Here is a 17,297-nt window from a genome sequence, read left to right as displayed (position 1 = left end):
ACCTGCCGGCACAGACCCAAGTGAATGCACGAGACACTCGAGGCAAATCCCAGCACAAATCTTTTAGTGAGATGACAGTGACACAGAAAGGAGGTCCTCCATGATATCCGAGATGATATTTGTCAAATTCCTGCTTTTGGAGACGCCATATTTTTTTTCTGCTGATTTTCCTGGATTTCACTGACAATTGGTTGCAATCTTTTTCTTATAGCATGCATAACAAATCCTTCCTGCAGGCTCGCTGTGAAGAGCCTATCATGACTTCAGACTGGGGCCTCCTGCTGCTGCTGGCTCTGCTGCTGCTCGCTTTGCTATACGCTTTTCTCTATCTGCCCGCCGTAGCCCACCGCGCCCTTCTGGAGGAGGCCATCCGCAGCAACAACACCACTGCGCTTACGCCGCCTGAAAAGGAGGACTGGCTCTTTGAAGAGTAGGATATTTTGCAGTAAGTTCATCTCATTGCCCGTGTACTAAATCCACTGTTAACTGCCCTTTTGTCACATGACCAGTGGTGTTTTTAATCTAGAAAATGTGGTGAGCACAAACTACCCAAATTGACTTTAATGGCAGGAATACTTCAGTTCTGTACAGTGATTTACTGCCTTTTTTCCATCACATGCAAAATCTGATTTATTCAATCAACTGCAATATAATTTCTCACCTCCAGAAGATGTTGTAAAATTGTAGCTGATAATAACTGCCACTTACAACAATCATTTGTCCCCCCTCCAAAAAAAACTTAAGAATCTATCCACTGATTTCTATTTAATCTAAAATATGAAAAGGGGATTTACTTAGTCACATTTTGACAGGATGAGACAATTTGTGTAAGGACGTTCAATTGCAAACATTAAATAAATTGACTTCCTTTAATTAATTCATGGCCTGCAGAGTAAAAATGGATCTTTACTGTCTATTGCCATCAATAGTAATGAGTTAATAAAATGCAGTGAGTCCTGCCTTTTTGTCAATATTTATGTCAGTTATTCTTTGCTTTTTTTAAACTACTCGACACATTTATTTGAAAGTCTTTGGATTATATTCTTGTCCCAGGGCTGTTAACATATTTGAAAATATTTGTACACAGCGTGAAAGTGGACTTAAACCACCAGAGTAGTTTTCCTTTCGTATTTGTGTTCCTATGATGCTCCTCCTGCACTGAAATGAAACGATTTTCCAAAACTATGAACTGAAAATGAGAACTGAACGGAAACATACAAAAAAAAAACCCTTGGGGCAGGCGATTGGCTTCATGAACTGCCTGTAACATCACAGGCAGCATCCTGCACAGGTCTGTTAATGAATGATAAAAATGAAATAAAACGGCATGCTATAGCCCTGAATATTATACTTGTCCAGTATTTTAGAGCCTGTTTAAAGGGGACTAATTTTAACGTGCTCCATGTTGTCGTGGTAGATGTGCCATTAAAATGTGGCAGTAATGTGAGTCGCGAGACGTAAAGCTAGCTGATAGCAATCACCGTTGCAAAGGCTAACTTCAAAATAAAAGAATCCTACAGCCGTTGCATTGACATCCATGTTTGGCTCAGCAGTGCTCTTTCTCAACGGCAGCATTTTCGGGCATATTATTTCAATTTTGATTGTCCTTCAACTGAAAACCCAAAATGCATTTTTTTTTTGCCATTTTATTGGTGCATCCCTAGTTCCTGTGCATTGTTTTTCTTACTCGTATGTGTCGATCTCGATCTTTACAGATGTCAGATCTTGAGTGGGTGGTTTGCTGTCATTCATGTAATATTTTTTGAAAGTAAACATGGCGCATTTTTTTTCAATTGCCTTTATTAAAAGATACAGCAATATAAGAATTGACACCAATTTTGAACATTTCAGTGTTGATACACAATTCAGTCGACTGCTGCTGTTCAACTTGCCCTGCTTTAAAGAAGAACCTTTTGATGACTGTACCATATCCGTCGTCAACCTTCCCCATCTGGATATGCCACAGTGTTTTGCTTTGATTTTTCAAACCACATTTTTACAATTAAGTTGTATAAAACAAAGAGGTACTCTCTTATTAAACCATGCAACACCAAACAAGCCAACGTTTACAATTATTCTGCAATTACGAGTTGAATTCATTGTTCGTTATGTTCATCTATATTGACAATATCCTAACACACAAGCCAGTATTTCTACTGGGAATGAAGAAATCACACCTGAATGCATGTCTACTATATACAGTACATATCTAAAAAAAAAATGTCTCCATACTCAGTAACATTAGGCACACTAGCAGAATCCAATCAGATCGAATCTCATTTTGACTTAATGCGGTTCTAACACTGTAAACCTCCACCACAATATAACAAATAACGACAATAAATAAATTCATACAACTATGTGAAGTGGGCTGACTTTTTTTTTTTTTGAAAAGGCAAAATTTCGGATACAGCCTTTGCAATGGATATCATTTGTTAAAGCCAGTGTACCTAACATTGCGTGTTCTACATGTGTCTTAGTTTCATGTGACTGTGCTATAAGTATCAAATCCTAAGCATGCATTTCTTTCTACAATATACACAGTCCAAATGTTCCGTTTAAGTCTTTCCATAGCCCAAAAAGCTTCACAAAGACCTGAAAGAACTGTTGCTTTAGAAGCAAAATGTTGCAAAAAGTCTCCATTAAGAGGTTAGCTCTTCCTGAAAGGTTCCACTTTTGTAAAGATCATCTTTTAGTGTTCTCCATAATAAGTAATGTGCTAGTTCAATTTTTGCTCATCTATATTAAATATGTATCAGAGGAAGAATTACCTTTAGTTCTGGTAATTCATTATAAAACTACTTAATACTGTATTCCAGCACAATGTTGAGACAGAGGTTATTGTGCGTGTCTCGTTTTTTGTTTTTTTTTTGGATGCTATTAAATGTTTGCCGTGTTTTCTTGTTCTGTGCTGCTCCAGTCCTCCGCACCTGGATAATAGCAATTTATAAAAATTGATGACGTAATAAACAGACCAGATAAGGCCACTGAAAACAAGCGCAACAACAGCACGGTTTCATTTTTCCACAGATTTTCTCTTTTTGCTTGCAGTTTCATAACATCCACTGTTGCTAAGTGACGTTATATGCCGCCGTGAGAAGAAGGGCTGCTCAAAGCCTAACAATATGGATATTTCACAATGTTTTGAATGCAAGTCAAAGGGAGATGAGAGGGGCTACACTTCTCCGAACGTCCCTTTGTATTTTAAGTTGCGTACATAGATGCGGATAAGCAAAGACGAAAAGCATCCTGTCTTTACAAAGATGCTCTTTGGGGGACTAGAGAAGAAGAGACTTCCTTCAAGAAAGCCAAGAGTGAGAAAACCAAGAGCACCTCTACTCATCCAAGTCCTTCTTGATCTCCAGGTTCCAGTCCCAGGCCGAGTAGATGTTCTTGTCGTCGTCGGTGAAGTGGGACTTGATTTGGTAGAGGCCGCGTGACACCAAGCCTTGAGGCGTCTCGTCGGCGGGGAACACAAACTCGTGTTCTCGCTCGCGGGGACAGTAACTGCCCATCATGAAGGACGCCTTGTCCACTGCAGGCACAAAGGATGTGGACAATTAGACAAATGTGACAAATGAGGATTTTTTTTAACTTCACGAGTAACATGAGATGTGCTCTAGTCTTTCTACGAGAATGCAGAAATGTCATACGGTAGTGGAATAAAATGCCACGAGTGAGACAGTTGTTCCACTTGAATAAATGTTACTAGTATGCTAAATTTTAGGGTTACAAGGGGTACTCCTGGGGTACTTGAAAGAATTCCAGATTTTAAATAAAACAAACTGCGCAAAAATCCTTTGAAAATATTTTTTGAATTAGTTAAATGTTTCGGGACAATATAAGTTCATAAAACAAATTTTAAGTTCAGAAGGTTATTCAGTTCTTTAATTATTTTAAAAACCCAGATAGTCCCCTTTACTAGAGGTTAATCCAACTTTTCATGTCACTTCTTATTAACTGCAAAGTTAATGATTTATTTTTGTGAACAGCTCTCTACTATGATCCAAAAGAGGACACTTTAAGTGAATAATATTTCTTTATAATTATTTTTTTAGAACAGGTTTGACATTTTATGTTGATTATTTTTTGTGGACAAATATTTAATAATAATCAAGTTATTCCCTTTGATAACAGATCTTTTCTATGGTCCAAAATAGGACTCTTTATGTTGATTGTACCACACTGCTATGCTGATGTGTGTGTGTGTGCGTGTTTTAATGTATGTTTTTATATGTATAAACACTGTTGTGCACAAAGCACTTTTGCCCAAGACAAATTTCAGCTACTGGTTTGGTCCATCATAGTTTGTTTTCATTGTTTAATGTTCCATCCAGCAATGTTTGAATTATGTAAAAAAAAAAATGTGAACTTACATTTTATTCCTTTTCTGTAACTCACATGATGATACTTCAAGCCAGCCACAATTTCTTTGTTCACCTGCAAACACACAAACACAAACACACGGACACGTTTGTCTTACTATCTTAGTGGGACCATCCCATTGACATACTGTAATTTACATTTCCTAGCCCCATAAGTTTGCCCCATGCTCAATGCTGAGCATTGTGTGAATAATTCTAGATCAAATGTATTCAGATTTTTTTCAAATAACAATTCCAGTTTCACATTTTAGAATTTAAAAGTCACGTGAGCCAAATGTTTATCTCCGATCAAGCACAAAATGGAGCAAAAAGATACAAAATACTATTCCTGAAAATACAAAAACTGCTCAGAAAAAAACACTCAAATATATCCAGACCAGAGGAGGCTTTACAGTATATTGCTTTGGTATTATATGCTTCTGCAATAAACACCACCTTTGAGAATAAATCATAACTGTAGCAGCTCATCTGAGTTTCAGAATGATAATATAGGCATCGTGCACAAGAAAATTGTATTCTTCCCTCTTCGCATAAAGTTGTTTTATTGCTTTTTCACTTGCATTAGCTTTCAAAATGAAGCCTCTGTTTCTGAGGATTGCTATCAATCCAGCCAGAACATAATCTTCTCATCTGACAAAATATGAATATGCAAAAATTGTGAAGCTGCTGTAAGAAAGGTGCTTGCGTTAAATAGCAAAATACGTCATAAATAAAGGCCTACCTGGCATCGCTTTGCCCTTACCTTAAAGTGTATTTTGAGTCTGTATTTGACTCCTTCCTTTAAGGTGAATGTCTTCTCCTTCAGGCTGGTAACATCTCCTGGACAAACACATGACCTCAGCTGTGAAAGTGGAGAGACTGGAGAGATGTGTAACTGCATAGTGGTGACCGCATGCTGGTGAGTCACTGACTGATGACTGCTGCTGAGTGAGGGGCTTAATAAATCCTTTCACATGGGCTCGAAGAAAAAGGCATCCCGCGTTCCGTATAAAGTGCTCTCACTGAGATTTTGCCTATTGCTAAGGAAGATTTGACATTATAAATTGAATCATTACTTTTTGGGAACAGGTCCAACACTTTTTGTTGATTGTTTTTTTATGGAGAAATATTTATGAATACTTAAGTTATTTCTTAGGGTGGTGAAAAAGGCGGAGAATCAGCGGTCTAAAGTACATGGACCAAAACTGCTGGTTGTACAGTACATTATGTACCATATTTGTTATTTACTACAAAAGTCAAAGCCCTTTTTTCTTCCGTGTATGTAGAAAGGAAGTTAACTTTATTTGGCTGTGAGTTTGAACGGTTTCCTGCTGAAGGAGAGGAAGTTTTAAAAGCAATCCGAAATGGCTTTCCAGCTTAATCCTTTTATATCTCAATTTAAATCGGTGCATTGGTCCTGAGTGCTTCCTAATGGACAGTGAAGCAGGAAGTATGATAGCGGAATGAGGCTAATAAAAACAGCGGGGATGTGTTGATAACGCGCACACACACGAGGGCCAACGCAGGTTAGAGGTTCCTTATTAAAAATAGATGTTCATGTGACGCTTCCAGGCATTAAACTGAAATCAAACATGCATTATTCTTCTACTATTTCATCATAAACCCCGAGAATCACCGCTTCGATTGTTCTCATTCCCAAGTATTAAATTATTCTACTATGAGATGAATTGTGGCACGTTTACACTACTCCTTCTCCTCCCTTCGGTTCCCTGGCTCTCCATACGTTTTTTTTTTTTTTTTTCATCTCGGGAGGCACAGAGGGAACAGGAGCTGCTGAGAAAATAGGTCACGCTGTCTAGCTGATCTCCTTAGACATCGTACAGATACATGCATTTTGCTCACGTGCACCATATATTTGCAACAACGGTGTGTCTACTGAAGCTTACACCTGAATCTTTGCATCCATGCACGATAATTCCCACATTTTGGAGAAAGCTTTTATGATAGTAACAGACTGACTAATTACTTTTTCTTTTTTAAAGAATTGCTTATTTCTTTGTAATTATTTTCTAAGGAGGAGGCAAATTCAAAGGTGAAGTCGAACAGCAGTTCCTCTGTAATTACAATGGCGCCTTGAGGCCAAATATTATACATTCTTCACAGAACATAAAGAATATAAGCCTGTGAGTACTGTTTTACTTTTTGTCTATATGTGTTGCGCCTCCATTTGTGTTCATTTGCTTAAAGGATGTGACTCAATGAGACTGATTATATTTAACATCCCATCTATGGTATTTTGCTTGTGAGCATTAGGCTTAATGGACTCGAAAGCAACATTTTAAATACAAGACTTCAATTACATATCATTACTGAATAACATTTTAAATAGGATTGGTAAGAAAGAGAAGTAAAGGTTATTTGTTGTGAAGTCAGCTGAGTTGACTTCTTTGTCACCTTAAAAAAACAGATATATTTTTGCTAGCATGTCAAAGTAAAAAAAAAAAAAAAAAAATCCTTTTTACACACAAATAAAAGTTCCATAACTGATGTTTTGTGGTACACAGCAGCTTTGCATCCTTTCCATCCAATGGGCCAAGCACATTCATTTCCATATTGTACAATTCAGCAAACACTCCAAGTGACAAGATGCACTTTTGGGTGTGTCCATTTACATGACTGGAAATTGACCCATACAAAGTTATTATTGCTTTACAGATATAACCTACAGGAAATGTGTGAGTGTGAAAATCCTATTGCAAGTATATCCATACACTTGTACAGTATATGAATACATGCATGAATGCAGACTAACACACACCTCCCTCGTTGCTTCCTCTGCTTGTGCCCAGGGGAAATGTCAATAATGCCCACTAAGCAAACACTTTGCGCTCTCTCTCTCTCTCTCTCTCTCTCTCTCTCTCTCTCTCTCTCTCTCTCTCTCTCTCTCTCTCTCTCGCTCGCTCTCTCTCTTTCTCCCTCCCTCCCTTCGTACACACCCAATGCAGACATTCTGCTCGTGAGTGCCACACAACTTGGTGCGATGCCTTGCTCCAGGGCATCCCGGTGATTCGTGCAATTGAGTTAGGAGCAGAATGAAGCAGAAGTAAATTTCAACCAAGTACTTTGTGGTACCTGTTAGGTTGATGGTGACTGGTCCAGAGGGCTCATCAAATAACATGGTCAGTTTGGTCACCTGGACATTTGGGCCTGAAAAGTCTGCAGAACAGCACAATTTTTTTTTAAAAACAGATATCGTCCTTTTTTGGGCGGCTTACAATAAATATAAGTGACCACAATCTTAAATGAATTCAGCATGTCCAACGCATTGTGTTGGATCATGTTTCTGTGTGTGTTGTTCTTGGGATATCAGTTGTCAGCCTGACTGTGCGATATGAGATGCTGCTGAGCAAGCAGTTCTGCGCTGGTGTGTGTGTATGTGTGTGTGCATGTGTAATCAGAACTTTATGAGTTGGACTGCATCTATGCACAGGAGCTGTTGCATTGATTGAATTAGAGCTGCTGTAACCGAGAGGAATTATGCTTTCCTCATGCAAGACATGCATAGCGTACCGTACAACACACCTGCTAGCATAAGTCGGGTCCCCAGTAGCGTCTGCTTATATTTCACCAGACTCTCATCGTCTTTGTCCAGATCCTGAATCTCCTGCAATGTTTTCTGAGCCGGCGGGTTGTAGTTGAGGTTCCTGTCATCTTCTTCCTCCTCCAAAGGCAAGTCTCGCTTGTCCATCAGGAAGCCTTTGAAAAAGAAGAATGGAAAAGATCAATGTGTGTTGGAGAAATGGTGAAATATAGCAGAAACAATTTCACTTTCATGTATTATTGTCCTTTTATTTATGATATACTTGATGCATTGGATTGTGTAAATTTGCACTTAACCAAATTGTAGTTTGAGTTTATGTATTCAATTTGCATTTAATTTATCTATTTGTATTATGCTTTAAAGTATCCTAATATTTCATTTTCTTTCACACATATGAGTCAGTATTTTGCTCTATGTTCTTTATACTGTGGAAACATGTTTTGAGTCATGTTTTAATAGTTAGGATAACTGATTATGTATTTTGTTTTTTTCTTCTTGATTTAAAGGGGAGGTCAATCCGTTTTGTTTTAGTTTAAGATAACATGTCCTATGCGCCCCCATGATGATTTAACACAACATTCCATTTTGAATCCAGATCACTGGCGGCCATTTTGCTACTTGCTGCTGACTGAAAATTAACAATTTAGTCACAATCAATAATGGCTCAGCTGTTTTCTGAGTTTGATCATGTGATGTTTGCATGGTAAGACGTGATTGGTGGTTACCTGAGTTCTGGGCAACTGTGACGTTATTTTGCTGTCAACAGCAAGCGGCAAAATGGCCGCCCCCTGAGATGGATAAAAATAAGCGGCTAGTGCTGTTTAATTCATATTACACAACAAAATATTAATTAGAATGAAAAGTTTAGAATAGTGGGGCTGCATACTATCCTCAAAATTGTACTGGACTGACTTATTAGTATTATTATTATTTCATATCTGTATGTCGTTACTTCATTTCTTACATTCTTATGTATCAATAGTGAACTAGTCATATATTGGCACGTATTATAGGTGGCATTCTACATTCTAAAAACATTTGTATTTTTTTACACACTGTTTTGGGAGCATAGTTCTATTTCAGTAAATGTGCCATGGTTGTATCACAATACCATCATTAGTTCTTGCAAAGCATTGCACGCATATTGTCTTGTGAATTTCTTTGTTATGTTTTTTACACAGGGAACCAATTTGCTGTGTGATGATTTGAGGCAATAAAGCATGACAAGTTCACACGTTTCACACAGTGAGTGCATGCACAACACAGGAGTGTGACAACCTGCTGTTTACGCCGCTATCTCATTTGTAATGAGACTGTCATTGCACATCAGCTCAGGATGTAGAGGTAATCGAATGACAGGAAGTTCACACGCGCACAAGGTGTGAAAGAATGCACACAATCACTGTATTATAGATTCAGTCAATGTATTAGCCTAATGTGTTCTCACATACATACAGTACACACACGTGTAGCCATGCACTGCTTGGTGCGAGCAGCACCACACCCATTGTGAGCCAAACACTCTTGCCTTTGTCCGTCACCATGGCAACTCTTTCAACTCCCTTTATGGTGACATCATCGCTTTTGCTTTGCTTCTTTGCAAGTGAATGTACACTTGGCAACATTGAATTTCATTTGAAGGCAGCCATCGTTTTTTATCTACGCCCAGTGTCATGTGCGGGGTGCTTGGGGGCAGAGGGGGCGGGGAGGGGGTAGATCACCTGTCAATCAAACGGATGAGCCATAAAAACCCAAGATGATTGACATTTCCCGGTCATAGTATCCTGGAAACTAACGGAATTTCTGAGTTCTATTAAAACCTACACGCTGATTTGAATTTCATGAGGTTTATTTAAGGTGGTGCTATTTTGGACGTAAACTGTCACTCATTTCAAAGGACTTTTATCAAGGAGACAGAGGAGGGGATATGCTTGCATAGGTGTGACAACACACCTAAAACACATTGCTCATTTAACTTGATCATAACAATGTACATATTTCATTCCTATTCCGTAGCTGAAGAAGAAACTACTATACATGCTTAAAGAGCAAGCCAATTACATCCTTAAATGTTGCATAAACTCAATGCAGCTAATTATGTGTGAAAGTAAGATGACCTCATAAATGATTTGCCTGCCATCATTGACAAATGAAACGCAGACCTGAACATACCCATTGACCTCTCTCTGCACATTAAATGTGTTTGAAAGCCACTATCACTATGTTCTCTGTTTTGGTCTCCTGGCTGCTGACCTGGCACACTGACTATAACACTTCTCATTTATTTTTAAAAAGTAGCCTTTTACAGAAAGCCCGTCTGGTGTGTTTTAACACGGATTTATTAAATCGTCATGTCTACAAATGCTTACAAAATCATCGCACGTGAACACAGCTTTTGAATGAGATCTGATTCGATTGTGCATTTGTGCATAACAGAATGTTTAACGTGTGATATGGTTAACCGGTATTTTATTCATTTTTGCAAAAACAAAGAATACATTTTGGAATGCACAAACAGAACAGTTGCATGGATTATTTAGGTGGAGAGATTGGCTCATTTGGGTTCATTCTTTGTGCAGTTGACAAATAATTACAGAATTGAAATTTGCTTATCTATTGTCATCTCTAATGCCCACATGTACTGAAAAGACTGTTCCAAAATGCAGCAATACTCTTTACTTGCAACTGTTCTTGCCAAATCATGCCGTGTTAGCCAAGCTTTCTTGGCCTGCTTTGTTGCTTGATAAATTAGCAGACTGAGCGTCGCTGCCGGCTTTTCCAGTTAAATCAACATGTTGTGTAAAATCTACATACAGTTTGGCAGGCAACAGATGGCTTCAGGCGGAGGCGAGTGAGAGATGAGAAAGCAGAAACATGGAACATTATTTGCGATGATACTCATTCAAAGTATCCTCGCTCTTGTAAACCACATGTATAAAACATTGTTATTAGGCATGCAGGCTGTATTTTAATTATCATTTGAACTAACTGTGCAGAGGTAACTGCAACATATAATAATATAGCACAATAAAGTCTCAACTAAAAGCATTTTATAGGCTCTGCTGTTAACTGATTCAGTGCCATTGACAAGTATAGTCAAAGATCCATTTTCACTGGGCTCCACTGACAAATATAGAGTAGAAGTCAAAGTTCCAGTTTAACTGGACTGGCACTGAATGAGTTAATGAGCTAAATCTTGAGCCAACATTGTGCTTCATAAAATCAGGGCATGTATCTTGGTGAATGGGATTGCTCATCTTGCACTGAATAGTTAGAGACCCTTTTAAAGTCGGATGGTTACTATCAAGCTTCTCTGTCATTACTTAGTACCCATCAGTGGCGGCAATGGAAAATAATCCAAATAAAAGTCTGCAGTTATCAGCAAATCTAATACAATACGTGTAGGGACAGTACATGTGACTTTTCGAACTAAGAATAAATTAATTGGAGCATGAAACGTCCAAATTAGCTGCTCAAGTTTGTTTTTCCCAATTTGTATGTATTTCCTTCACTAAAACAACGTGACAACAAGACCACTATCGATCTGCTGAATGCTAACCCGAAGAGGCCCAGTCAGCACTCTAAGCAGCACCCCAAATCTTCATGCGTCTCAGCTTTCGCATGACACGACTGACGTACAGTACTCCGGTCTTTGTTTATTGCACAAACCTCAAACACACTCACACACAGTTCAATAGCTTTTTATTATTATGGCGCACTTGTCGATACTGTTTATGACCAAGGGAGGAAATGCAGCTAGTTCTCACTTGGTATTTAAATGAGTTTTTTTAGAAGCAATACATAAGGCCTGTATGAGACAAAGTCGATGCCTGGGGACTGTTGTTAAAATTTTAAATTAGTGTTCAATGAGTCCCCCAGGGTCTCTGAACTCTATCAGTTTATTAATTTACCTTTAACTCATTTGGTTCCAAAGACATTTTTACCTTTTTTTTTTGCTCCAGACATTCAACACTAGATATTTATATTTATTATTTGAAAAGGGGACGGTCTGATGATGGCTGATTTTAAATTAATTACAGTTAATTAAAGTAATTGGTTACGTTATGATTTAACTCATTTAATCCTAGAGACATATTACTTCTTTAGGTTCCTGACATTAAATCCCAGGTAATTTACAGAATTTTTTTTTTTTTTTTTTAAGAACTGAAATGGATGATAAGAAGGCCAGGCTGGTGAAAAATCTCCAGACACCCAGGGGTTAATATTCTTGAAATATACGTAAAAATATATATTTGGGGTTGAATGAGTTAATTACCTAAATAACTGATTATTTATAATACCTTTAATTCATTTAATACAACTTCTCCACCCCCTTTCAGCTAAAATCTTTGAAAAAAAAAAACCTGAATATGACTCTTGAAAACAAACATTGTTCTGGGATTGGCTGAGTTAAAAACCATTTACTTTGGATGTCTCTCCATGCAAAATTTGCATGTGTATTAGCTAGAGTGTGAAAGAAGGATTAATGAGTAAAGTAAAGAGGTGATACTCTTTAATCCAACTCTAGGTGATAGTGAGGGAAAGAAAGATAAGAGGGACTTGGAGAGAAAATGAGGTAAAAAAAAATGATGGAGGATGGGAATTAGAAGAGCAGCTAGGCATTATTATCATGCAAAATAATTGAGGGAGGCAATAAGGAAGCAAAAACGGGTGGGGCTCGGTGTGAAGAAAGAATGAACAGAAAAATCAACTCTCAGGCTTTTTTCCTTTTTTTTTTTTGCTGCATCATGTTAGTTACAACCACCGAATGAAATGATCTGCGCTTCAGTCTCAAAAGTGCCGTCTTCAAAAGCATGTCTGAGGTTTTTTTACTGCAAGCTAATGGCTTTAGTGGCTCCATGCGGCCGCACAAAGCCTTACTGAGCTTTAAACGCAAACGTCAGTATGCAAAGATGTTTATAATAACTCTGGAACTGATGACCCACTGGTGCAATAGACGTTTCATCTATGGGAGGCATTGAAGCTGATGTCCATATGTACACTATCTTCATTAGGGTCACAGGTCAACAGAAGACACTCCCAGCTGATTTGGGGATGGGAGGTTCACCCTGAATTTCTCCTCAGTCTATGGCAGGTCACATCAACACACATTTGCACTCACATTCAGTCATCAAGGAATGTAACATGCATGTTGTTGGAATATGGAAGGAAGCTGGAGGACATGGGGAAAACCCACACAAGCATGGGCAGAACATGCAAAGGTCACGCAGGGAGGTCAGAGGCAAGATTTGAACGAAACAATAAAGGAAGAAGCTAGAAAAGCAAATGTACAAATATATAGATATATATATATATATATAGATATATATATATATATATATAGATGCACTTACTTTTTTCTGTTTTAGACTAATCTGTAACCAATATAAACGCTATAAAAGGTCATGAACAGTTGTTGAAAGTTCACTCATATTAATTTTTGTTTAAAAAATGGCACAGTTTTAGGTATACTCATACAATTTTCATGGATAATAATTTGATTTATATTTGGCGTGACTAGTGGGGGAGCGTAATTGCGAAGCACAGGTCTACAGCAAGAAAAATGTTTTTAAAGGTATTAATCGTACATAAAAGTTATTTAGTTATCAAAGTAATTGCAAAGAAAATTTTACTTCAGGTAAGTTAGATTAACAGATTAATTTGCAATCAATTATTTAGAGTCATAGGTATAGCGTTAATGTTTATCCCCAACTACTTCCAGTATGCTGAGTGGATTCGTTTTTAAGCATCGGGCTTCTTAGGGTTGAGAAACAAAAGTCGATCTCACCGTGAAGTGGACACTGATTGGTTGTCACTATGTTTGGCATAATCGGTTGTTGGTGGGAGGGCAAGTTCAGGAGCAGAAGGAAGATGTAAAAATGGAAGAGCATTTGAGAGTTTTCGGTCTGATAAATGGTCATTTAAACATAACACGACAGCACCTTAGAATGACATGCATTCTTTGCAAGAATGTTCATGTTCCAATTCATTTGCTCTTGATTGGAAAAGCCAAATACACTTTTCCTACGGCATCAAAATGCATTTCTTTTGCTGATACTTACAGAATCTTTGTACCTTGATACTTAAATGCCTTTGGCTTTCTCTGCCAAAAATCTCAAAGTCCCCTACACACACCTGTGTGCGGGGAAACCCCGGAACCTTCCGCCATCTGTCACTGTTCAGCACTACTGCAGAGAGGCTATCAAACACGCATACACACAAACACAATCACACACACACACACATAGAGCAGCTCCAGAAGTTGGTGACATCATTTGTGTGCTGAATACGCTGTGTCATCACATTTGCACACACACAAAAAGAATTCTTTGCACAAGAAAGAATGATCCCTTTGGCGGTAAGAAAGCAACTCCCCAAACATACATTTGAAGACAATTCCGTGTTGTCTGAAGTGAAGAAACACGAATGTGGCTGGATGGGCAGAACCACAATAATGCAGGGAGACAAACACACACATACATACACGTAATCAATAGCTATTGATTTGCTATCTTTGGCTTGTCTTGCCAGCGTTTCATGTCAGACATAAAAATGTCCACACCCGCTACGATTGAGACATATGGCGCGTGTGCACACACACGCGCATGCACACACTCGCACTAAGGGCACCTATGCACTCCCTTTAAATGTGCACATGCCAAACAGCAAATAAAACATAATCACAAAGTTGTCTTTAAGACATAATACATCTTCTCGAATCGATGAAGTTGTACTGTACTAGTTAGGAAAACACACACACTTCCACGGCCTCACCTCTGTAGCACATAGTTAGCCACAGGAGCTCCAGCATCTGACCCCCAAACTCACACGCGTCCAATCCCAGCATGCTGCCTCTCTGCGGGGCTGCGCTCAACGTGATGACCGGCGAGGAAAGAACCGGCGAAGAAGGGAACCTCCACAGGTAGCAAAAAAAAAAAAAAGTAGAGCATCCACTAAAGTGCTGAAGAGGGGGGGGTCAGGCGTGCATTTTCCTCCTCAGAGTCAAACACAACAAAAGGTTTTTGAGAGAAAAGCCGATAGATGTTGGAGAGAGGGGCAGAGGCGTTATCCTTGGGTGTGGATGTGATGGGGATTTGTGAGAGAGAGAGAGAGAGAGAGAGAGAGAGAGAGAGTCAGAGAGAGAGAGAGAATGTAAGAGCCAGGAGGAGGGTGAGGCAGCTTTCCTCACTTCTCACTGCTTCTTTCCTTGTGTGCAGCCCAGTGATTAAAAGAAGAAAAATACATCCAAAATCACATGGAATTTGCTTTATATCCTGTATGCAGTACGGCAGTCTGCAGTAGTGTGTGTGTGTTAGTGCGATACTCAGACACTGTCTATCGATTTGTAGCTGTGCACCCCCCCCCCCCTCCCTCCCCCTGCACGCCTCCTACCCCCATCGTTCATGGTACCTCTGTCATGAGCCCAGAGACTGCAATGAGCTCATCCTTTAACCCTCCCTCCCCTCACCTCTTTACACCTCATTCCCTCTCACGCACCCTTGCGTTCGTTGACTTCCCTCTCCATATTTTATCGTCACGCGAGGTGTCCTCTCCCTCCGTCCGGCCATTTGTCACCCCGTCATCACAGTCTCTTTTCATCCCACGTCTTCTTTATCTCCCTGTGGGTGACCACACCCTGATGCACCCGCAACTCGGAGGTTTTACTCATCCTATTTTTATCCTCAAAAAAATACAAGGGGTTACAGCTGCGATCAAACAATTTGATTGTTAAGATCTGAGTGGCTCTGTTTTGTCGTTCCTAAATGTACATACAGTCTGAAAGAAACAAAATAAATTAGTCTATCATAGTAAATGCCAGGGAACAAAATATGGGCTTGAAGTTTCTGTTGGTTGGAAAAAAAAAGGGGTGATTTGGGGGTGATGAATGAGGTTGTTGCAGGGGTTGAGGAAAAACATATGAAAAAAAGCAGAGGAAAGTGAGAACATAGAGTCGAAAAAGAAATTCTAACATTTTTCAATCGTTTTGATTCTACTTTTTAATGGAACATTAATATAATGCTGGCTGACTTCCGAGTTATTATTTGAAAACGGTCACTATTTATATGATCAGTATGGATTTTTTTTTTTTTACACCGATTACTATTTTCCTATCATTTTTGGTAGAAAAGAATAAGTGATTGGCTGATTAGTTTTAAAAAGTATGTAATGCATTTGTTAATATGTATTTATTTACTTTTTTCAGCATCAAATGGTTCAGTTGGTCAAAAATGTTTCTAGTTCAAATAAGGACATATTTATTATTTCAGGCTTTTTGATGCAATTTAAGCTTTTTTTTCAGATTCAGAATAAGTTGTAACCTATATAAACCCCTGTAAAAAGTAAACATTTGCTGAAGGGTGTTTTAAATTGTGTTTTTTTCCTGCAAAAAATAATTCACAAGCACTGCATTAAGGGACCAGAGGAATGTTATTTTCATTTTTATAAATCATTTTTAACAATTAATCCGTAATCAAACTTTTATTAACTCAAATAGTCAGCCTCAGACAAAAAGTTTAATTCAAGAACCTTTGATGCAGCTGAGACTAGCGCTGCACCACTTAGCATTAGTGCAAGTGGATTGTAACATAAAACTTGGAAAACCTATTAATCCAAATAATCAAATAATCCCAAATAATCCCAGTTTGATCTTTTAGCTGGTTGCTCTTATTTATTTGTTGTGCTTCACTTGCCCATGCAGCCTCCTAATTGGCTGTTGTTAGTTGCAAAGTCCTTATAGACACCATGCAATTCTGTGGGTTTTTCCACTGTATGCTGTCTTTCATAAACAAGAATTTACTTGAATAGGTGAGAACAATAGCAGCATTTTTGTCCTCCAAAGCAATCGCTTGCTCAATCTCTGATGAGATGTTTGAGAGCATACCTAAAACAAGGAAGGCGCAGCATGTAAAAGAACACGGACAACAAAAACGCTTGTTAGTGTGAGAAATACAACAGCATTGTGAAGTGAGAGCCAAAATAAACCTAGCTCTGAATCTGAAGACAGAGGCAGCCGATGAAAACGTCGCCTTAAAACTACTATGTGCTCAAGCAAACTGGTCAACAACAAAAATGAATGTCATCGACCAGCCTCACTCTATCAATTGGCCTGTCAGTGGCAGCAGTGAGTCTCTCTCCTGTCTCACTGAAAGCAAGCAGCGCATAAAGCTATTATATTCCTATTGCTTTATGGAAATATAAATCAGAGGCGGCAGCAGTCCCAGGTGGGGGGCCCATCTATAAAAATGTGTGCCTGAACCCGGCAGCCTGGATGGCATCATAAAGAGTGTGTCAGTGTAAGGCGCCCTGGGGCTTAACTGTGCATTATCACAATTTTCTCCGTCAAACGGGACAAAACTGTTTAAGTACCATCG

General features: G+C 38.7%; 1 protein-coding gene and 1 long non-coding RNA gene across 3 annotated transcripts; one reads left to right on the top strand and one right to left on the bottom strand.

Moving 5' to 3' along the window:
* Nucleotides 1–7: 7 nt before the first annotated feature.
* Nucleotides 8–2,058, top strand: LOC148410734 (uncharacterized). Its single transcript, XR_015868217.1, has 2 exons — nt 8–445; nt 1,852–2,058. It is a non-coding gene; the product is annotated as an uncharacterized LOC148410734 (long non-coding RNA).
* arhgdig (Rho GDP dissociation inhibitor gamma) lies at nt 1,789–15,212 on the bottom strand. 2 transcript variants are annotated; one of them, XM_088437475.1, is made up of 7 exons: nt 14,701–15,212; nt 7,908–8,081; nt 7,458–7,541; nt 5,128–5,204; nt 4,377–4,440; nt 3,334–3,535; nt 1,789–2,930 (listed from the first exon to the last, which is right to left on the bottom strand). In XM_088437475.1, exons 1-6 carry the CDS (start codon nt 14,771–14,773, stop codon nt 3,336–3,338), a joined length of 672 nt encoding a protein of 223 aa, XP_088293601.1. In that variant the 5' UTR covers nt 14,774–15,212; the 3' UTR covers nt 1,789–2,930; nt 3,334–3,335. The 2 variants fall into 2 exon arrangements, with proteins under 2 accessions (XP_088293601.1, XP_088293600.1); XM_088437474.1 differs by having other exon boundaries at nt 1,789–3,535; nt 14,701–15,209.
* Between the last annotated feature and the right edge of the window lie 2,085 nt (nt 15,213–17,297).

Source organism: Hippichthys cyanospilos, chromosome 16, assembly GCF_059441005.1.
Source record: "Hippichthys cyanospilos isolate Australia breed blue-spotted pipefish chromosome 16, RoL_Hcya_1.0, whole genome shotgun sequence".
NCBI classification, from domain to species: Eukaryota; Metazoa; Chordata; class Actinopteri; order Syngnathiformes; family Syngnathidae; genus Hippichthys; species Hippichthys cyanospilos.
Note: the sequence above shows the minus strand (reverse complement) of the source record. Positions and strands in the feature narration are given on the sequence as shown.